At 32.2% G+C, this 20,073-nt stretch overlaps 1 protein-coding gene across 14 annotated transcripts in view; it reads right to left on the bottom strand.

Moving 5' to 3' along the window:
• The window catches only part of AP1S2 (adaptor related protein complex 1 subunit sigma 2), a 34,739-nt gene that overhangs the window by 1,631 nt on the left and 13,035 nt on the right, over positions 1–20,073 (bottom strand). For 4 of the 14 annotated variants that reach the window (XM_072614294.1, XM_072614295.1, XM_072614297.1 and 1 more), the window contains exons 3-5: positions 19,718–19,826; positions 18,522–18,659; positions 1,522–2,754 (exon numbers count right to left, since the gene is read on the bottom strand). In XM_072614294.1, the coding sequence (XP_072470395.1) occupies positions 2,719–2,754; positions 18,522–18,659; positions 19,718–19,826 (283 nt within the window). In that variant the 3' untranslated portion in view covers positions 1,522–2,718. Of the gene's footprint in view, positions 1–1,521; positions 2,755–13,894; positions 14,554–18,521; positions 18,660–19,717; positions 19,827–20,073 lie in introns of those variants that run through there. The other 10 variants (XM_072614289.1, XM_072614290.1, XM_072614291.1 and 7 more) reach the window with 6 other exon arrangements.

Raw genomic sequence — 20,073 nt, 5'->3', positions numbered from 1 at the left:
TACTTAAGTAGCCTTCAACCTTTATAGCTCAAAACATTTTTTTGTAGGATGAGATCATGAAACACACACTATACTAAAACAGTTAAAAATAAGTAAATTCTGTAAATTTCTCCACTTGAACCAGTAGAAACAGTATCCCAAGTTCCTTTGGTGTATTCATGTAATTTAGATCATCACTTGTCCTGATTATAACAATGGAAATCTCTCATGTATTTTGGAGTTGGTGTATCATGTCATTTTAAAACATCACCATTTAAACACCTTGAATAACCATATCAGATCTATCCAGAAGCAAACATTGGCAGAGGCATTATATAGCAACAAGATATCAGAAAAAATATACAATTAAATTTTATAAATCCCTTAATTGGGACTAGGAGAAAGCATGTATCTTTTGAAATTGTTAAAGATGACTGCAAATTTGCAAAGAACTTATTCATACAGGTTTTGATTTACTAGCAACAATATCAAAAGGGGATACTGCATCTTTATGGAAGCAAACACTCATCAATTTTATATGCACTCATGACCAGGTAAACTTACTTTAGCATCCTAAAACATGGTACAGCACAAAGCAAGAAAAAGAAAAATATTAAACAGTAAATCTTTAGAAAATTACACCTATAGATGATACATTATAAAGTTTTATGTTCAGTCTGAATACACATACTTGGCCATGTAAACCAACCTTTAGGAGTAAGTATATATGCTTTTTGATATTTTGTTTATATGCACTGATGTGTAGAAGCAGGTATATTTTATTTTTTAAAGAGAGTATCTAGTAAAGTTTGTTCATCATCACTTGTGAAAATGACAAAGTTTAGGGAATGGCTATAAAATGCTGAAATGGTTAGAGAATAACTGAACAAATTCATTAAAAAAATTCTAAGAACTTTATCGTAATGACTACAGGGAAAAAAATGTATATATACATACACACTCACACTATACACACACATTTTTTTTTCTGTTCCACTCCAGCTCATGAAATCTGGCCAACAGAATCCTATTCTGGCACCAAGCTGCATACATCTGCTCAGTTAAGAGTTATTATAGAGTTATTCCTTAGAGCTAGTGAGATCCTTTCTATGTTTCCCTTTGCTATCTTCAATTATTTGCTGAAAACCATTTTGTTTTTTTTTAACATTTTCCCAACATTTCAATAAATACAAAATGTGCTTTGTTCATTTGGATTACAGCAGTTAATGTAGAACAGAGGTGTCAATCTCATGAGTATTGCCCAAAGCTGGTTAAAATGGAACTGAAACGTTTAACAAAATAAATAAAAGTAAATATGACACAGATAGTGTTAATCTGATTTTCTATGTTGTTATTCAGCCTGCAAGGGATCTTTTTCTCTTTTGAGTTTGACCCCACTTTTCAGAATTTATATACAAACATACATATATACACACATATAGGAATATATAAAACATTACCTGGACACACTGAAATCTAAAACATGTTCTCCTGGGTTGATGGGATAAGGTGGAGGAGGAAAGCCATTCACATGAGACAGGGTGCATGCAATATTTTTATTTTAGACATGCCAAGAAAGCTATTTCAAAATGTAGTCTTTTAAAGCAAGCAGCTATATACAAAGAACAAGGGAAGCAAAATTTTGGTACAGCTCAGCACAGCGTTTTTGGCTAACAGGCATGATAATATGCATGTTAACATTATATTAAATACTTTATTACTTTAAAAAAAAAACTTTCTTGGGAAAAAATACTGTTAACTAGGTCCTATAATGCAATATATTCCCAATCTGATTAACCCTTTTGTGATAGTACAAATATTATTTTATGATTTATACAAACATTAATTACTAATGACCTCTCTAACCTACTTTGATAGGCTCTGTCACAATGATTAGTTTGTTTAAATAATCATTTTGTAGGTGATTATGCTTCTTGATGGCCTACTGACATTCTTCAAGATGTGAAACTATATAGAATTTTTCCTTCTGAAATGTATATATATGACTATGAAGGTTTTAACGTATTTCAAATATATAAAATCAGAACTATCAAAATGCGTATTTAGACTTTTCATCTAAAGGTGCTATCCTTATAAATATAAGCAGTTGTAAAAGTTTTGAAAGAATCATTACTGTTTAATACTAGCTAGCATCCAGTGCAAAAAGACAATTCTTTCATTAAATCATTTTTATGTGTTAACCACTATACTATAATATGCCTTACAGTATCAATTTATACTTTTCCTTGTTATTTTTACATATACTTAAAATATGCAGAGTTTACAGGACACATTCATTATGCAATCTGAGATTATCATTTTGAAAAACAAATACCTATTCTACATACTAGTCCTGGTAGTTTGGGTTTAGCTTTAGTGGGCTATATGCTACTATGCTACTCATTGTAGATGTATTGAACATTTTCCTTTTAACTATGCAACTAATCATAGATGGTTGATAACAAGTATGTGCTTAAGTTGAAAACTTTTACTAAGAACACACATCATATATTTCATGAAAAAAATTGAACCAGATATTGACAGAAACAAACTACATCAAGATGACATGGGGAAAAAAACAATGTAAATGTGGGGGTATAAATAGGGAAGACAAAGTACCAACAGTAAAATGGTTATGATTTCTATGTTCAAGATGATTTGTTTCACCAGCTGTTCTGTCATAAGTAAATCAGCTCTATTTCCTCTGTGAAACTCTGCATACTCGATGAGTGATGTCATTTAGTACACAGGGACATTAAAGTATTCATGGCGTGGCTACAAAAGAAATGCATACATTCTTATATATGGTACACAAATGGACATATAACACAATATTAATTCTATTTCGATGTTCTATGTCTCATAAAGTTACCATATACTAACAGTTCACTTAGGAAGCTGTATTTTCATCTAATAAAACTACAATTAACTGCAATAGGGGAGGAGAAAAATATGCATTTTTTTTTTTTTTTGAAAACTGGGTAACCTAAAGAAACACTGAAAAATGAGAACTTTTGAGGGATGTCCCACAGATAAAGCATGTTCATTTTAATCTTATATGCCTACAATAAAATTGTACGATTATAGAACTTTAATACTAGAAAAAATGTTAAGGATAACATAGTACAATCCTCTCATTTTACAGGTGAGGGAAGTGAGGCCCTGAGAAGTGGCAGAAACTATCACCTAGGTCTTCTGACTTCAATGCTTTCTCCAATCTTCCTTATATAACAATGGGCATTAATGTCTAAAATTACAGCATTAAGACACTGCAAGATCCTGAAGCATCTAAGTAGGATTCAATTATGTTAGCTACATTGTATTTGCTGAAGCAGGAAAAGTCAACTATTAAGTTTTGGAAAGATTTTCAACGAGAGTTTTCTGATCAATGCTGAGTCAACTGGAAAATTCTGCCAAAATGCACCATTAAGTGCTCTAGTTAATCAAGGTTTTATTATACTTAGGAAGGGAATTTAATCTCAATGAAAACAATTAGAACTCAAGGTGGCTACAAATCTCCTTACAGATCAAAAAGGACAATCTTTTCCCAAGAAAAAACTACTCACTCACCTGGCATTTTAAGCTGCAAATGAGCCAATTTCTTTCTTTTTTAATGGGAAAAAATAGGCACAATGCAACTATTCTTCAAGAATGTGATCTTAAGATTTGGGGATATTATAATATTTATTAGAGGAATTATATAAAGAAATCCCTGTCTTAGTTGTATTAACTAGGATTGAAAAGTACTTACGTCTGCAAGTTTGCCAAAGAATGTTTCTTTCATTAAAGATAATGTATGAATCCATGATAGTTTGTGTTCCCAACTAAAAAACTTCAAGTGTCCATAGCCTAATGTTAATAACTCAGTTTGAGATCACTGTTGCAACTGTCACTTAATAAAATGTGCACCCACACCTGATATTTCTTGCTTAAAATACCTGAAAATGAAATGCTGAAATTTTAGCTCAGCTTGTTCCTGATCAATTTTGAATGTGTTTGTTTTTAAGTAAAATGGAAAAAATCCAGTGTTTAGCTTTTTTTAGGTGAACTGATACTCTACAATTGATAATGATATTATATGTGCATATAATAGCAATATAATGATATTGATCATGCTACAACTAAGATGGGAAAGCAACTGTAAATGAGCAAAGGCACCCTCATTTTCATAGGTAAATTCTGCTTTTGTATAATCAACATATCTATAGTTTGTGAGTATCTGGGAATTTGTGAAAAACAATCATTTCAGAAAAAAAATTTACAGAACGTCCAAATTACATTAAAGTAAAATCTTATGTGTAATATACAGAATGACTATAATGTAAAATGAAAATTAAAAGGAAGCCTAACTGAATTAACTGTAATGACCAATCTTGATCCTGGAACAGATCCCAGAACAGCTGGATCTACTTCTCTCTCTCCTTTGAGGAGGAAAGAACATTTCATACAATATTAGACAAAGCCACTGTATTGTTTTTTCTTTGCTACAAGGGAAAATTCAATGCTGGTTTGGGAAGGGATGTATTTGGAAGTAACTGTAAAAAAAAAAGGTATGTAAAAAAAAGTACCAACAAAACATTAAAAACCCTCCAGTATGTCCCCTTCCCCCACCCCTCCCAAAGTCCTAAGCTCCAGGAAATGGGATACACATTGGACAAATGCTTAGCATAACAAAATAATTTGGACATCATTTCTGAAATGTATTTTTTATAGAGACATCTATTAGTAAAAGACTCAAGTTTCCATTACACATATTTGCACTCTGAGTTATTGTTAATTATACATACAATTAAGATTTAAAAGTATTACTAACATTATCACACCATATCTATACTTTTCCAATATGAGAGAAGCTGGAAAGGACTTTGAAGTCATTTAATTTTGCTCCTTATTTATAAGTAGGTGTACGTACACACATATAAACTAAAAGGTCTATTTTAAGGTTTTCTTTATTAAAAATACACAAGTTCGTAATCAAACTCACTGTATGTAATTTATGTCTATGTTTTCATGGCCTGGGTTTTCTAAAAATAATGAACAGAAAGACAACTTAATTTTGAAGATAGTTAAGTCAGCCTTCAGGTACATAATGAAAATTTTTTCATTTTTCTTATTTTTAGTTCTTAAAAATGTTTTTGTTTTCTTTTTAAGTTTCTTTATGTCCTTTTTTTGAAATGCAGAAATTAAGAGAGATCTGGACTTAACTGGTGTTTATAATATAACAAAAGGGTTTATGCCAAGATGGGAATGGATTTGGTTTGTTGTACTCCCAAAAAGTATGAAGGAAAAGCTATCAATGCTAACAAATCTAACTAAGTAAACCCTTAGTATTGACAAAAGTGAATATCATGGAAGAGATAAACTCTTATACCACCTTTTGAATGATACTCATATAACATCCAACCATTAATATAATTATTAATATGATATATAATATTATATAATATATTGTGACAGGCATTGTGCTAAGCACTTTACAATTATTATCTTATTTGAACCTCATAACAATCCTCATAGGTTGGTGCTATTATTATCTCTGTTTTACCGATGAGGAAAACAGGGCAAAACAGAGATGAAGAGATATGCCCAAGGATTACACAGGTAGTAAATGTTTGAGGTGAGATTTCAACTTAGGTCTTTTTGATTCCAAGACCTGTGCTCTACCCACTGTGTCACATAGCACTGTCCAAATACCTGCCTAAGTTCTTGTGGAGTCATCTGCTTTTATTCTTGGTATATCTTCAGTTCTGTACTTGGTAACAAGAAATTATAAGGCATGTATTACATATAAAACAGGATAAGACTTGAAGGAAAAAAAAATCCAGAATTAAGGAATATATAAAAAGAAATATCCTTAATCAATAAGTTGTTATGACTTATCTGACAATGTGCAGCTAATGCCTATTTTCATTTGTATTATTTTGCAATTTTTTAATTCAACAATATGATTATATGTATATTTTTACACAAAATAGCTCTGTAATCAATGCTGGGTTTTTTTGGGGGGGTGAGGGAATTTATCACGGTAGGAAGGTGACCCTATGTTTTCAAGGACTATGCCAACTAAGGTGCAAAATATGGAGGTTCCTATAGGGTGGAAAGTTCCGAGTACTGGATTCTGTGTTTGCTGTTCCAATAAGTGACTTAAATTCTAAGAGGCTTGCCACCTAAAGGTTTTAGTCTTGATATATGGATAATGTGAATCTGTATAACAGTGAGAGAATTCTCACACTGATAAAATGAGGGAATTTTAGAACACTGATTTTTACTTAAATATTGGCTAAGATTCAAACAAACCTATCCTCCCCTTCAAACAAAATATTTTTGAGCAGTTTGAGAATAATCACTATATTCTAAGTCTTCATGTCACACCTTAGTGACTAGACTTTGGGTGAAATGAAGACTACTGGATAATTTGCTGGAAAGCTTAATTAGGTTGGGAAATAAAGTCCTTCATATTTTTCTAGTCCCAAGGAACCAATCAGGCATTAATCCTACGATCCTCTCTCCCATTTAGGAAACCGTAAGAATGAATTGCATATTTTTTGGTTATTTCATAATATAGTAAAATGTAACTAATATGGACCTAGTGGAAAGAGTCCCGTTTAAGCTAGTAAAAATAATTCTGAATTAAATTTAAAAAAAGTTCTACTCATTTCAAGTAGCTCAAAGAAGGCCAATCAAGCACTTCTTTTCTTTAATTAGCTAACTTCACAGAGCTCTAACTGGAAGTTTGGAGGCTTAGATTAGCATACCACTTTGCTAGTTATTTCATTTATTTGTACCTCTTTAGCTTCATTTGTAAGATTGGAATACATTAACCTGTCCTACCTACTCTACCAAACAGCTGCAAAAATCAAATAAGATAATATGTTATCAAAAGAGCAAGGCCAATGATAAAGCAGAGAATAAATGTATTAGTTTGTGGTTGAGTAGTCACTAGTCGTGTATGACTCTTCATGACCTCATTTAGAGTTTTCCTGGCAAAGATTCTGGAGCGGTTTGCCATTTTCTTTTCCAGCTCACTTTTACAGATGAGGAAACTGAGGCAAACAGGGTTGAATGACTTGCCCAGAATCACACAACTACTAAGTATCTGAAACCAGATTTGAACTCAGGAGTCTTCCTGGCTCCAGGCCCAGTACTCTATCCACTGTGCCACCTGGCTGCCCTAAGGTATCAGTATTTTTATATAAATAAATGTGAAGGGAGGAATGGAATGGATAGAAAGCAAAGTCCAGAAGACCTGGGTTTAAATCCTGCCTCTGACACAGACTATTATGTGACCCTGGGCAAGTCACTTAACCTCTCTATGGCCTGTTCAACTCCCAAAGACTATAGGTCCAGAGAAAGCGTTGATTGGTAGACAATTTCCTCATCTTATACCAATGAAATCACAGGCTTAAGTCCATATTCATATAAATTAATGGCTAATTTTGAACTTCTTGAAAATAGTTCTTAATTAGTATTTTAAATAGTCTCCAAAATAATCATATTAATAATTTGTACCATGAAAGGTTTTACTCAGCATATAGTCCAGTCTAACCTGAATTACCAGATTTCAAATTAGATGAGTCCAAATTAACAAGGTTTTATTGTTATTAAAAGTGACTACATGTTATGTGGAAGTGCCAGAAAAAAAGTAGGAATGTAAAAAGAACACAGAGAAAGAAACATGCAACCTTGTTTTGATACTTGTTTTTATGTCAGTTTGGATAAGTCCACTCTGGGCTTCACTAAAATGAAGGGCTAGTCTCTGATCTCTTTTTCCAGCCCTTATTTACAATCCCATGTTACACTCACTCAAAAATCTATTAAATTCACTAGTCTCCAAACTAGGCCTTCATCCATCCATCTATATGGTCCCACAGCCAAAAAGACTTCAGAAAAAGTAGGTTTGAGGGGAAGATTTGTTTAGTGCAGGATTAATTATGTTAATCCTGTCGGTGTGAAGGGAAGTCAACTGGAGATAGAATTAGCCAAGAGAAAGGAAATTTCAGTCTCAATTGCAATAATCCCCCTCCACCAATCTTTTTTTCTCTTACTAATAGCTCCTCTATGCTCATGAGTAGGATTGTTAAATTAATACCAACAGAGAGATAATGCTCATGTTCAGTACACATATGGATTGTAGAATTTTTAAGGAGATTGTAAATTATGAATCACCTTTTCTAACTGGCATCCTGGACCTCATTTTGAAGACTAGTATGGGAAAAAATGCAATTCGAAGACATTTAGATACTTAGAAAATAAAAACAGAAAGCACTTCTGTAACAGTATGTAAGGTGTCTAATATAGTCTCTTAAAATTTTTATATTACTTTGTGTGTATACATACACACACACACAACTCTCTCTCTTTGTACAGCACTAGGAAAACACTGGGCAAGTGAAGGGTAAAAATGGCATGGAAGTTTTACTTTCATCTTAAATGCTTAAAGAAGCAGATAATTTTGACATACAAAGATTACAATTTCTAGCATGACAACAATAAAAACAAAAACAACAAACCTGTGACTAAGATAAGTACATTACCAAAGGAATTAAATTAAATATGCTATTATAATATTCAAATAAATAGCAACTGAACTATTCTAATAAAGCCATAAAACATATTTAAGAGTTACAGGACATTAAGACTATAAGGAACCATAATAGAATAGAATCCAGTCCAACCTTTAACCCAAAGCAGGAAATCATATGTGCATTCTCTGATTCAAAACTAAGACAGGTAGCTTATTACTTATTGAAGAAGCTTGTTTATTGTTGGACAGCACTTTAAGAAAATCCAAAGATACACAGATTTAAATCCAGAAATCGGGCCTAGTAGGTCATCTAGTTCAACCACTACATTCTACAGATGAAGAAATTAAGGTCCAGAGAAGTTTACTGACCAGCCCAAGATAACAGGTGATAGATAAAAGTGACTTGTGTAAGGTCACAAAGGTTACAAGTAGCAAAACTGTAACTTAAATCCAACTCCTGAATCCAAATCCAGTGCTGTTTCCTATATTGCCTCGCTAGGGGAGACTAGATCTAGCTACCTCCTTTCAATAAGGATTCTATACCCACAGCATTTCTTCCCAAATCCACTTTAACCCTGTATCGGTAGTCAGGATGGTACAGAGGAAAATTTGCTAGATTTGAGGTTAAAAGACATGTTCAGATCCTGGCTCTACTACTTAGTACCTGTGTGATCTTGGGCAAACCACTTAATTTTTCTGGGTCTCAGTTTTCTCACATGTAAAACTAAACTAGATATTTCGTCCCTTCTAGCTCTCAATATCTAACCGATATCTTGGCCCTATACCTTTACGATTGTGAGGGTCTGTTTAATCCCTCAAAGGTTCAGTTCAACCTTTTTCATGCCTTACATATGAAAGTTGGGTCAGAGAGTCAAAAAGTATTGAACACTTACTTGGATCAGGCACTGTGCTAAGCACTAATGAAGCAAAAAAAGGCAAAACTAAACCAGACCAGAACTAATCCAGTTTCTACACTTAAGGAGCTCACAGTCTAATGGGGAGGAGGGGGGGAGAAGAATGAAATGCAAGTAGCTATGAACAAACAATATACAAGATAAATGGAAAATAAATAACAGAGAGATAGCATTAGAACTAAAAGGGTTTAAGAAAAGCTTTCTAAAGAAGGTGGAATTTTAACTGGGACTTGAAAGAGGCCAGAAGTCAGGAGGCAGAGCATTTTAGACATGATGATAGTTAGCCAGTACAAACTCAGGAGATGAGCATCTTGTGCAAGGAATAATAAAGCGCTCCATGTCACTGGACTGTTACATGGTGTGAGTGTGTGTGTGTAGGGGTGTGGGGGGATTTTACAAAGGATTCTGAATGCCATAGGACAACTATATTGAATAGGGGAATAACATGATCCCAAGGGAATTTATTTCAGGCTACTGAAGTATGTGTAAAGAAAGAGGGATCACTTTGTGAAATCTTTCAAAATCAAATTAGAATTCATTCCATAAAATATATTAAACTCATAAAACATTAGAGATCATAGAACCTCTTTAGAGGCTCCAAAAATGCTTATGAAAACCTAGTCTTAACTGCTAGAGGATATGAAAGAAGAGAATAGGAGCAGTAGTAGTAGCCTTCTTGCTATAAAATAATTAGAAACTTCATTCATCTCTCTAGAGCAATGACTCCCAAATAAAGAATTGTATGATTTCAGAAAACAGATAATTTGATTTAGAAAAGGCCTCACAGTCAGCCAGAAGCATGAGTCCCTTTACAACATCCTGAACAAGTACTTTTACTGCATTTCTTTGAGCAAGTCACTGCTCTCTGGACTCCAATATCATCATTTGGCATACGAAGGGGCTAGGCTACTTAAGGTCACTTCTAAACTTATAACCAAAAAACAAAACTTAAAAGCTCTTCTGCAACATCTGCCTGCAATGAGAATAATCCATTGAATCAGTTTAAAAAAACCCATTAAACTCTTTTCATTCCAGCAGTGTGAAAAAGCAGCATGCTACAATGGAAAGGTCACTGGATTGGTAGTTTAAGGACCTCTATTCACACCCCCAGGAGCTATGCTACTTATTACCTTTGATACCTTGGTTAATAAGGGGTTGGACCAGATAATTATTAAGTCCCTTTCAAGCTCTAAATTGCATTTTCCTATTACTAGTCTAATCATCCATCCTCTACTTGAACATTTTCAGAGAAGGGGAATTTGTAATCTCCCAAGATAGCCAATTCTACTTTGGAATAGCCCTAATCATTAGGAAGTTTTTCTTTATTTTGAGCCAAAATCTGTCTTCCTATAAACTATCACTCATTCGTCCTATTCCAGCTCCCTGGAACTAATAAGTTTCAGTCCTCTTCTACATGGTAATCTTTGAAATATCTGAAGACAATAATATGTCAACAAAGCCTTCTCTGTCCCAGATTCAACAGTCTTATGTCTTTCTACAAATTCTCACGTGGGAGTGGTTTTTTGTCACCTTGTCATGCATTCCCTGAGGCATATAGGATTCAATACTAGTGAGTCAGAAGACATGAATTTTAATCCTGCCTCTGACACAGGCTGTATTTCTTGGGGCTCTTATTACCACATCTCTAAACTGGAGATGATCCCTGTGGAATCTATCATGTTGGTATGTTTTGAAGATTATATGTATAAAAATCATTTTGTAAACTTTAAAGTATTATACAAACGTCAACTGTTTTAATCCTTCAGCAAAGACAAGACAGACAACTTATACAGAACCAAGAGTGGTATAAAATACTCCAGGCATGTGCTAAATAGGGCAGAGTACAACAGGACTATAGACTTATTATTCATAGCACTTATACAGCACTTTAAGGTTTGCAAAGCATTTGACAAATGTTCTCTCATTTTAACCTCATTTCAATCCTGGGAGGTAGGTGACATTATCGCCCCTATCTTACAGACAAGGAATGAAGCACACAGAGGTTAAATGACTTGTTTAGGGTCATACAGCTAGAACTCAGGTCTTCCTGACTCCAGGCTCAGTACTCTATCTACTGAACCACCTAGATTCTATGTTCTATTCACTAGATTATGAATTCAGCCTACAATTATTCTAGCTTTTTTTAGTTGCCATGTCACACAACTGATTTGTTCCTAGATTTCAATTTATTAAAATTCCAATTCTTTTTCACCTTGAACAACTTTTCAGCCATATATGCTATATCTACCCTGTACTTGAACAGATGACTGCTTCTAACCAAAGTGAAGGATTTTCAATTTATCCTTATATAATATTATCTTATCAGATTTGGCTCATTATTCTAGCCCGCTAAAGTCTTTTTGGATAATGATTCTGTCATCCAATATTTTCAGCCATTCCTCTAGGTTTCCTGTTATCCTCAAATGAGAAGTACTCCCTCCAAGAATTCATTTGGGTGTCTCTTATAGACACAAAGACAGACACAGACACACATAGATAACTCTATAACTTGTCCATCCAACTGTATAGCATAGCCTAGACAAAAGGCATTCTTCATCCACTTGCCCAATGAAGAGCTGAGTTATGATCAGAAATCAGGTATTTGACTCAAAAGTCAACATACTTTTTTTCAAACCCGATTAAAAAACCTTTTTACAAAGTACTAAAAAGACATACAGGGCAATTGATCTTACCTTTAATTTCAAAAAAGGAAAAAGTATTAATGTGACAAGTACAACTTGACTTAGAAGTTAACTTTAAGTATATCATAGGATAAGGTTTTATGTCACATTTTACCTTACTTTCTATTTGTATCCTAAAGAGAACACACTTCTCTATAATAAACTGCACTTATGGTTATAAAAGCATTTTTGCAATTATACATAAAACACTCCAAATAAGGTACTAAGAAATCCTAAAATACCTTTGTAAAACAAATGGACTAAGCATTAATCCCTAACAGTTTGTCATTTCTAGAAAAGGTACCTGAAACAAAAAATTTAATTAATTCTAATTCTAACGACAGGGAGAACACTGTCACAGTTTCACAGCGGCCTCAGCTTAGTCTGTTCTTAGTCATCAAAAAAAATGGAGCTAACAGCAGGACATTTCTTAAGTATACCTTTAGGGGTATAATAAGCAAATATACAAAGATTAAGACAATTAAATGTGATAATTAAAGTGTTTTTCTTATTAAACTATGCTGATTTTTCTGCTTAGGTATCATTTACTTTTCATACAACTTAATATTTAAAATGGAATTGTAAGTTACTGAAGTCTTTACATTATTTAGCAAATTTCTGAATAGCCATGCTCAAAATGAACCATGACAGGTTTTCTTAGGAATGTACTTTTGGTTCTATCCATTCTTTCTGAGGCATATTCACTTTTGCCACTGTAGTACAAATTTCATGGCAGTTATAGTTAACTACTATATAATGGTTACAATACCTTCAACATTAGGCTTTTTGATTTACCCTCTTTGCTCTTCCCCTTACCTCAATCAATGTTTCTTTAAGAGCTACTATTTTCAAGTACTGTTATCTATTTTCCCCCTGAGGTTCAACCAAAAGGCTTTGCCCCTTTCTTACTTTGAATTTTCCCTTTAGCTCTTGTTCTTTTTCATTCCCCAAAATATAGCTAGTTTATGGCTGCTATCACCCTAGCTACAAATCAAAAAAGATGAAATGAATATAGACTGAGGATTTAAGTCACAGATTAAAAACATGATACAGGTATTTTTTGCTGTGGCTGCCGTTTTATTGAGTACAGAAGTCACTTTTTTTCCTCATATGAAATTACAAATCATGAAAAGGAGAGTTTTAGAGGAAACTAAGAAAACCTCTATGAACTAATGCCGTGACAGTGAGCAAGAATAGAATAATTTATACAATGACAACAATGTTATAGAGAAAAACAACTTTGAAAGGCTTTAACAAATTATGATTACAAAGGACCAAAGATGAAGCATGCTATATACTGTCAGAGGCATGTTAGACTTACAATGTAGAATGGGACACACATTTTTAGATATGGCCAATGCAGTTATTTTTTATTATGCATATTTGTCATGAGGTTGTTTTTTCTTTTAATCATTCAAATGGAAGGGAAGAGGGAAAGAATAACCTTTCTGAATTGTAGTTTCCACATGTATGAAATGGGGACATTACTATTTCATTTGGCTTAAATATCTTTCTTTGTTATAAAGAAAATGCTTTGTAATGTGGGATAAACATCTGCATGAAAACACTTTCAACTGTCAGCTGAAGTTACTGTTATGCAACTGAAAGTTACATAACTCTATCTTTCAAAGTATTCTGCAATTTATATTGCCAATACAAATAATTATTTTAATATGGTAATTTTATACAGAAAATTACAATAAACATTGTATAAAAATAGTTCATGAAATATTTAATATATTTAGGAAATTGCAAAATTTCTATTAAAAACAACTTTTTTCTCTGAAGTTTCTTACCTTTGCTTTTTGAAGCACTGCTATATTTTCCTTAATACTCATCCTCTCTACAAATATGTTGATATATTATAGATATAAATATAATCTGTTCTATCATGCAGCACACAGTATTAAAATAAATCACGTTTATAGGCCTCCATCTCCTAAAAGTAATATATTAACAAGTTCATACTCAATAAAGATTATTTATAAACAGGTCATCTTGACGAAGATGCAACAAAATCCCAGGTTTAATGCTTGCTTTCTTTATTTTCCACAAACTACTTTCATAAGAAACAGTATCAACAAAAAAGCTCAAAGGGGGAATTAAAAAAAAAAAACAAACCCCCAAACTTCAAATTGATGCTGTTAGTATGAAAAGGAAAGAGTTAAAACACACCCCAAACCACTCTTTAAATACTATCATGCAAATACTGCAGAGGGTTTAAGCCCATCACCCATACTAATATTACTGCTTTGCCTTCACTTTATCAAGCAAGGACCTGAATTCATTTCACGTGCAACAATCTTTGCATAGCACCTCATTTTATCCATGCCACCAAAATGGTAAATTTAGTAATTACCAATAATTAGGGTGGGGGTGAAGGGAAACTAAAGTCTTATATTGTTCTTAATCATAAGATATCGTCAGACAAACCTCCCCAGTCTTCATTCTGGTTCTACAAAATTAAGCAGTAGAGAAAAATGGTTAAGTACCTAACTGAAAAAAATATGTGTATTCTCTGTGTTTTTGTCACTATAAAGTAGGAAAATTCTAGTGTTTTATCCACCCTCCCTCTGCCCCATCATGCTTCCTTCCACCTTCAAATCTAATATTAACTATAGCATTTTAATATTGGTGGTAATTGGAAAGAAGATTTATTATACTGGCTATGTAACATATTTTTAGAAGGAATATATTTAAAGTATGACAGAATACCAATTCATCATTACTAATGTTACACTGCTTAACTTTATATTACTTTTAATAAGGTTAATAAAGTTTAATACCAATGGCATATTAATAAATTATTTTCTATATACACAACAATTAAATAGTAAAACTTTAATTTTTTGGACCAATTTCTAGGCCTCATCCCAACTAACACGATCTGGTTATACGGCTATATACCAGAAGTATAAAATAAATACATAGTCCAGTTTGGAAGTAAATATATTTGGATCTTTTAACTTTCATTTCAATCAAAATACTATTTATTTGGACCTGCATTAAAAAATGCACCAGACATACTAACCATGTTAGATGCTATTTAAGTAAAATCATTGTTTAAAACACATTTGTCCTACTACTGACTTAACTGCATATCATAAGAGAAAATCTATTCTACCCACTCATTAACTGCCCTATACAAACTGATAACTATTAATTATCTGAAAAAGAAAATCTTTAACTTTTCAAGTTTTTCAAATTTATCTGCAGAGATAAAAAAAGATCAGCTTCACATAAAAAAAAAATACCCAAAAAGAAAAAAAAAATCTTGCTAATGGGCCCACACCTTAAAGCCAATGCCTACTTTAAAATTTTCTATCTCAAAGTATATCAAAATGCTATTAAATCAATATAAATGCCTAATCAAGTTAAAAAATGATGGGTGAAAAACTAACTTTTCTACTACTGTGAAACTTTTTTGGAATTTTATGTAATTATGATAGCCTTCTGAGGCCAATTTTAAGACAGCCTGGAAGATCAATTCCCCAAACTACGAGTCGGAAGGTACTAAAGATAATGTAAATCTAGGAAACAACTGCATCTAACAAGAATTCTGTTTGGAAAATATTTTTTTTAAACTGTTGTGTAAAGATTTTTTTGTATTAAAAACTTGGGCTAACATACCAAGTAAATACCAGGACAACACACTAAAAAGAAAACAAAACACTGTGTGCGTCAAGGTGCTCAAGATAAAGCTACTACTGTATTTTCTTCATATGAAAAAATATGCCTGTTTAATTATCAAATTATCTCCTAATGATCTGAGGGGCTGGCAGCATTTTGGCAAAACACATGCCAAGGATACTTTCCAGTATGGTGGGGTCTATAACTTCATAAATAATTTCTGAATAAGCAACCACAACAAGAGAATTTAATTTAATTTAGCTGTGTACAAGATAATTTTCAGCATATGCTGAAAATTATTTAATCCTATTAAAGACCCAGTAGCTACAGGAATAAAAATATTTTATCTGAATAGAACTCTTCTTATGTAACAGTTTCTGCATGGTTCTAGATGAAAACATCTGTGCTTTTAAAGGCATTTATAAATAACTAATAGGCTCCAAGCTTCAAATGCCTGTATAGACAATGAAATGAAGAGTTAGGAAACTGTTAGCTTTTTTTTTCCTTTCCAATTCTAAACTTTAACCTAAGCTCTCCTCACTTAAAGATTAAAAAAAAATTCAATGGAAAGAAACCAATTCTCGTTATGATGTATTAAAAAGGTACTCTATAAATTTAAAATGTTTCTATAGAAATACCTTTCTTTGGGGTTAAAACAAAAAACACAGGCAACCCAAGAAGACAACTTAGTGTACTAAGAATTCTCTTTCTAGAAAAATCTGTAATTAAAAAGTGAACTTAAATAATTAAAAAAATATTTTAAATAATAATTTACGAATCTATAAATAAGGAAATAGAAGTTTACAGAATTATTCATAGATTTTAAACTAGAAGAAATCTCAGAGGTCATAAAAATATCTAGTATATAGACAGAATTCAATTTTACTTGGAGACAACAAAGGAATGATGAAAAACTGGGAAAACCGTTCTAATCATATACATTTTGATATATTTCAGTCAAAGGAAATATAAGAGTAAAAAAAGGAAGCAATAAAAGAAATTAGTAGTTATTAATGAGGGAACTTAATTCTTTCTGATGGTATGCAGCTATTGAACTTTTAAAGGCAAATGTTTGGGTTTTGGAATAATGATGTGTATGAAGATGTGCTAACGATAAAAATCATTTCATAAATAATGTAAGATACTGCACACCATTAAAAAAATTTAATAACAGAACTGTAATTATAAACAACTATGGGCACATTGTAAATTTAACCAAAAAAAATGTACCATTAAAGTTTCTAAAGTGGCCAAACTACACTACTTCATAACATCTGGTATTATGAGAGCAGAAAATAAGTTGTTTTACTTTTGTAGAATATGTTAGCAATGTTCATATAACTACTGATTAAACTCTAGGTGATACATGAACATGTCACAATAACTCTGAATGAGTAACTGACATAGGGAAATTATGAGATAAATTTTTTTTCAGATGGAGGTAAAGGTTTAGGAAAGTAGAACTGAAACAATATAAGACATTTTATCTTTCTTTAACTATTATTTCCTTAGCTTAAACTGGTCATTATGTACAAGAGAAAATTTTGCAAAAATATATTTATATTGTTGAATTTTCTTCAACAATAAAAAAAATTATCTAAAAAGAACTACATAAAAAAGTTAAGTTCTTCTAAAAGACACCCTTCCAACTGCTCTGTATTCTTGACCAATGCATTTGATCTTTCTGGGCTTCAGTTTACCCTGTAAATTTTTATCTGAAAATGGGGGGCTTGGTCTAGATGACCTTTGTGGTTCCTTCCTGTCTTAAATCTTTAATTCTCTCATCTTAACAACAAGGAATCAAAAAAAAAAAGTACTTCAGTAAGACACGATGACACACCAGGAAAAAATAAAAGTCATTTAACAGAAAGCAGTTTCTTTTAAAACATTTTTTGTACTTGGCATATCTTCCAAGTTTTCAAAAAAATTAAACAGTGTAAGTTTCCTATAACTATAAAAGTCTTATCTAGTCCTTAAGTATAGTTCTGCAAAAATTAAACTGATGAACTTTAGAAAAGGTCACAAGAACTATACTCATCAACTCCTTAAAAAGAGTCTAACTTCTGAATTTCAGAAATCAAACCACAAACACACATGCATCAAATATGAACTAAAACAAAGAACTGCGATATATGAAAAGGCTAAGGAAGATAAAATAGGAATTTAGGTTTATTACTTATTTAATACAACATGCAATTACCAGTGAATTATTAAAATCAATTCCCCCAACATCTTTAGTAATCACAAAAAAGTGTAAGTAGCTTGGATAAAGCAGTCAAAAATAAAAACAAAACCCCTGAATTGATAACAGAAAACTACAGGGTAGTCAGTCTTTTAAAAATTAACATATATAAAGCATGAGGACACTATGTTCTAAGTCCCATTTACACTTACATGGGAAATGAAAATGCAAAAAGCAAATGAAATGCCAGCATGGTACAATTAACTCAACCACTGTTAATGGAAAAGAATAGTTTTAACAAACAATGGAGAGTTCCAAAATTGAGATTTACCTTGGATATTTGGCTATACACAGGCTAATATCTACTGCCTACCGTTCCAAACCTGATAGACAATAAGAATGTAGGAAGCCTGAAAGCCACTCGTATGTTCTACACAGTGAGTTATCCACTAAAATGAATGAGTTGATTGTACACATATTACATATAAAACATATGTATGCCACATGCTAAGCATGCTAAGAATTCCTAACACTGTTTAGGACAAAAGAGCCTTTTCTAGCAAGAACACGCCATACGTCAGCAATGAGAGAATCACTATTTGCCTACTTACCTCTTGGAGTAGATCTGCCTGTTCAATGGCTTTAAGTACATTTTTCTTGGATGTTTCCTGAACTTCTCCTCCCAAAAGAAATTCATCCAGAATAAAATAAGCTTTCTCAAAGTTAAAGATGATATCAAGTTCACACACCTGAAATGTAAAATAAGTGTATTTTAACAGTCAAACAAACAAGATTTGTTCTCTTTATTTCTAAAGTCAGAAAAGACTTATAAACTAAGGATATCTGCAACACCTACTCCCATGACATCAAATTAATCCCAACTTTTCTAAAAAAAGGCAATATTGTCAACAAAACAGAATAGATTTTTAAAAAGCTCAACTTTCATGTTTGTGGTATCACAATTCCCTTAAAAAATTACAAAAGAAAACCCTAAATCTAAACTCTCCCAAACATAAGTAACATGATATTTTCCTTCATCAAACTGATTTTATCTCACATTATCCCTAAGTAAATTATAAATACTAACAAAAATCCAAATTTCATAATTATTTCAAGAATACCAATGTATTTGTTTTGTTAGATTCGTTTCCATTACTTAATTTTAAACCTCATTCTCATAAGTGTAATTTTAAAAGTAAGGCAATCCTGGCAGAGAGGAGGGCCATCAACAAGAAAAATATTCTTTCCTTTCTGCTATGGAATGTGATGTCCAGGCTTGTCCTATTTTATGCTACTTACACAGAGCCTGACATTATAATTAAGGTCTATCTATGAACGAGATGAATTTATCTTTCCCATGAGAAACTTCGTTGTCTTAAGGCAGGACAATGGAGAGCCCCTGTCCAATTGGCAGTACTTGTTCCTAAAATGCTGTGATATAACTTGGTCACTATGCCCTATTAACTATACCTTCATCAGTCACCTAACTTTGTACTTCCTTCTTCAAGCATTGTATTTCCTAAGCTTATGCATTTTCAAAAGACTAAGAATTATTAAAACTATTACTGGCGCAGATAAAGAGTTTAATTATGGCAACTAGTCAATATATAGTCTGACTCTTCCCTAGTGTAAGAATTAAAATGTTTGATTAAATTGAAATCACAATGCTTGAGTTACATTCTTTGATATTTAATCATACCACTACTTTCAAACAGTCAGATGCTTATTCTAAAAAAAATACAAGAATGATAACACATATATAAGATTAAAAAATATGGCTATTTTTGAAAAAAAAATTATTACTCACACTGCCAAAATATTTGTCAAGTAGTTCAACGTAACGATGAATTATTTCCAGGGTAATTAGTTCATTATCCTGATCTTCAATAGCACAGCAGAAATACAGGCTAGCATATCTATAACATATAAGCACAAAGAGAATTTGTTCAGACAATAAACATTTTGCTATATGCCATCAATATTCATCATTAAAATGGAACATTTATATGTTTTCTCTTAATCTGTATTTTAAAGAATTTACTTCTAACTTCCTGATTCATATTATCAATTCAGAATACAAGAATGAGAAAAATAACAAATGCATGTATATAAAACATATTTATCACAGTTGAAACTCAAAGAACCAGATGTATATGACAACAT

Source organism: Notamacropus eugenii, chromosome 5 (genome assembly GCF_028372415.1).
Source record: "Notamacropus eugenii isolate mMacEug1 chromosome 5, mMacEug1.pri_v2, whole genome shotgun sequence".
Classification (NCBI taxonomy): Eukaryota; Metazoa; Chordata; class Mammalia; order Diprotodontia; family Macropodidae; genus Notamacropus; species Notamacropus eugenii.
The sequence above is the reverse complement of the archived record's forward strand: the minus strand, read 5'-3'. Positions and strand labels throughout refer to the sequence as shown.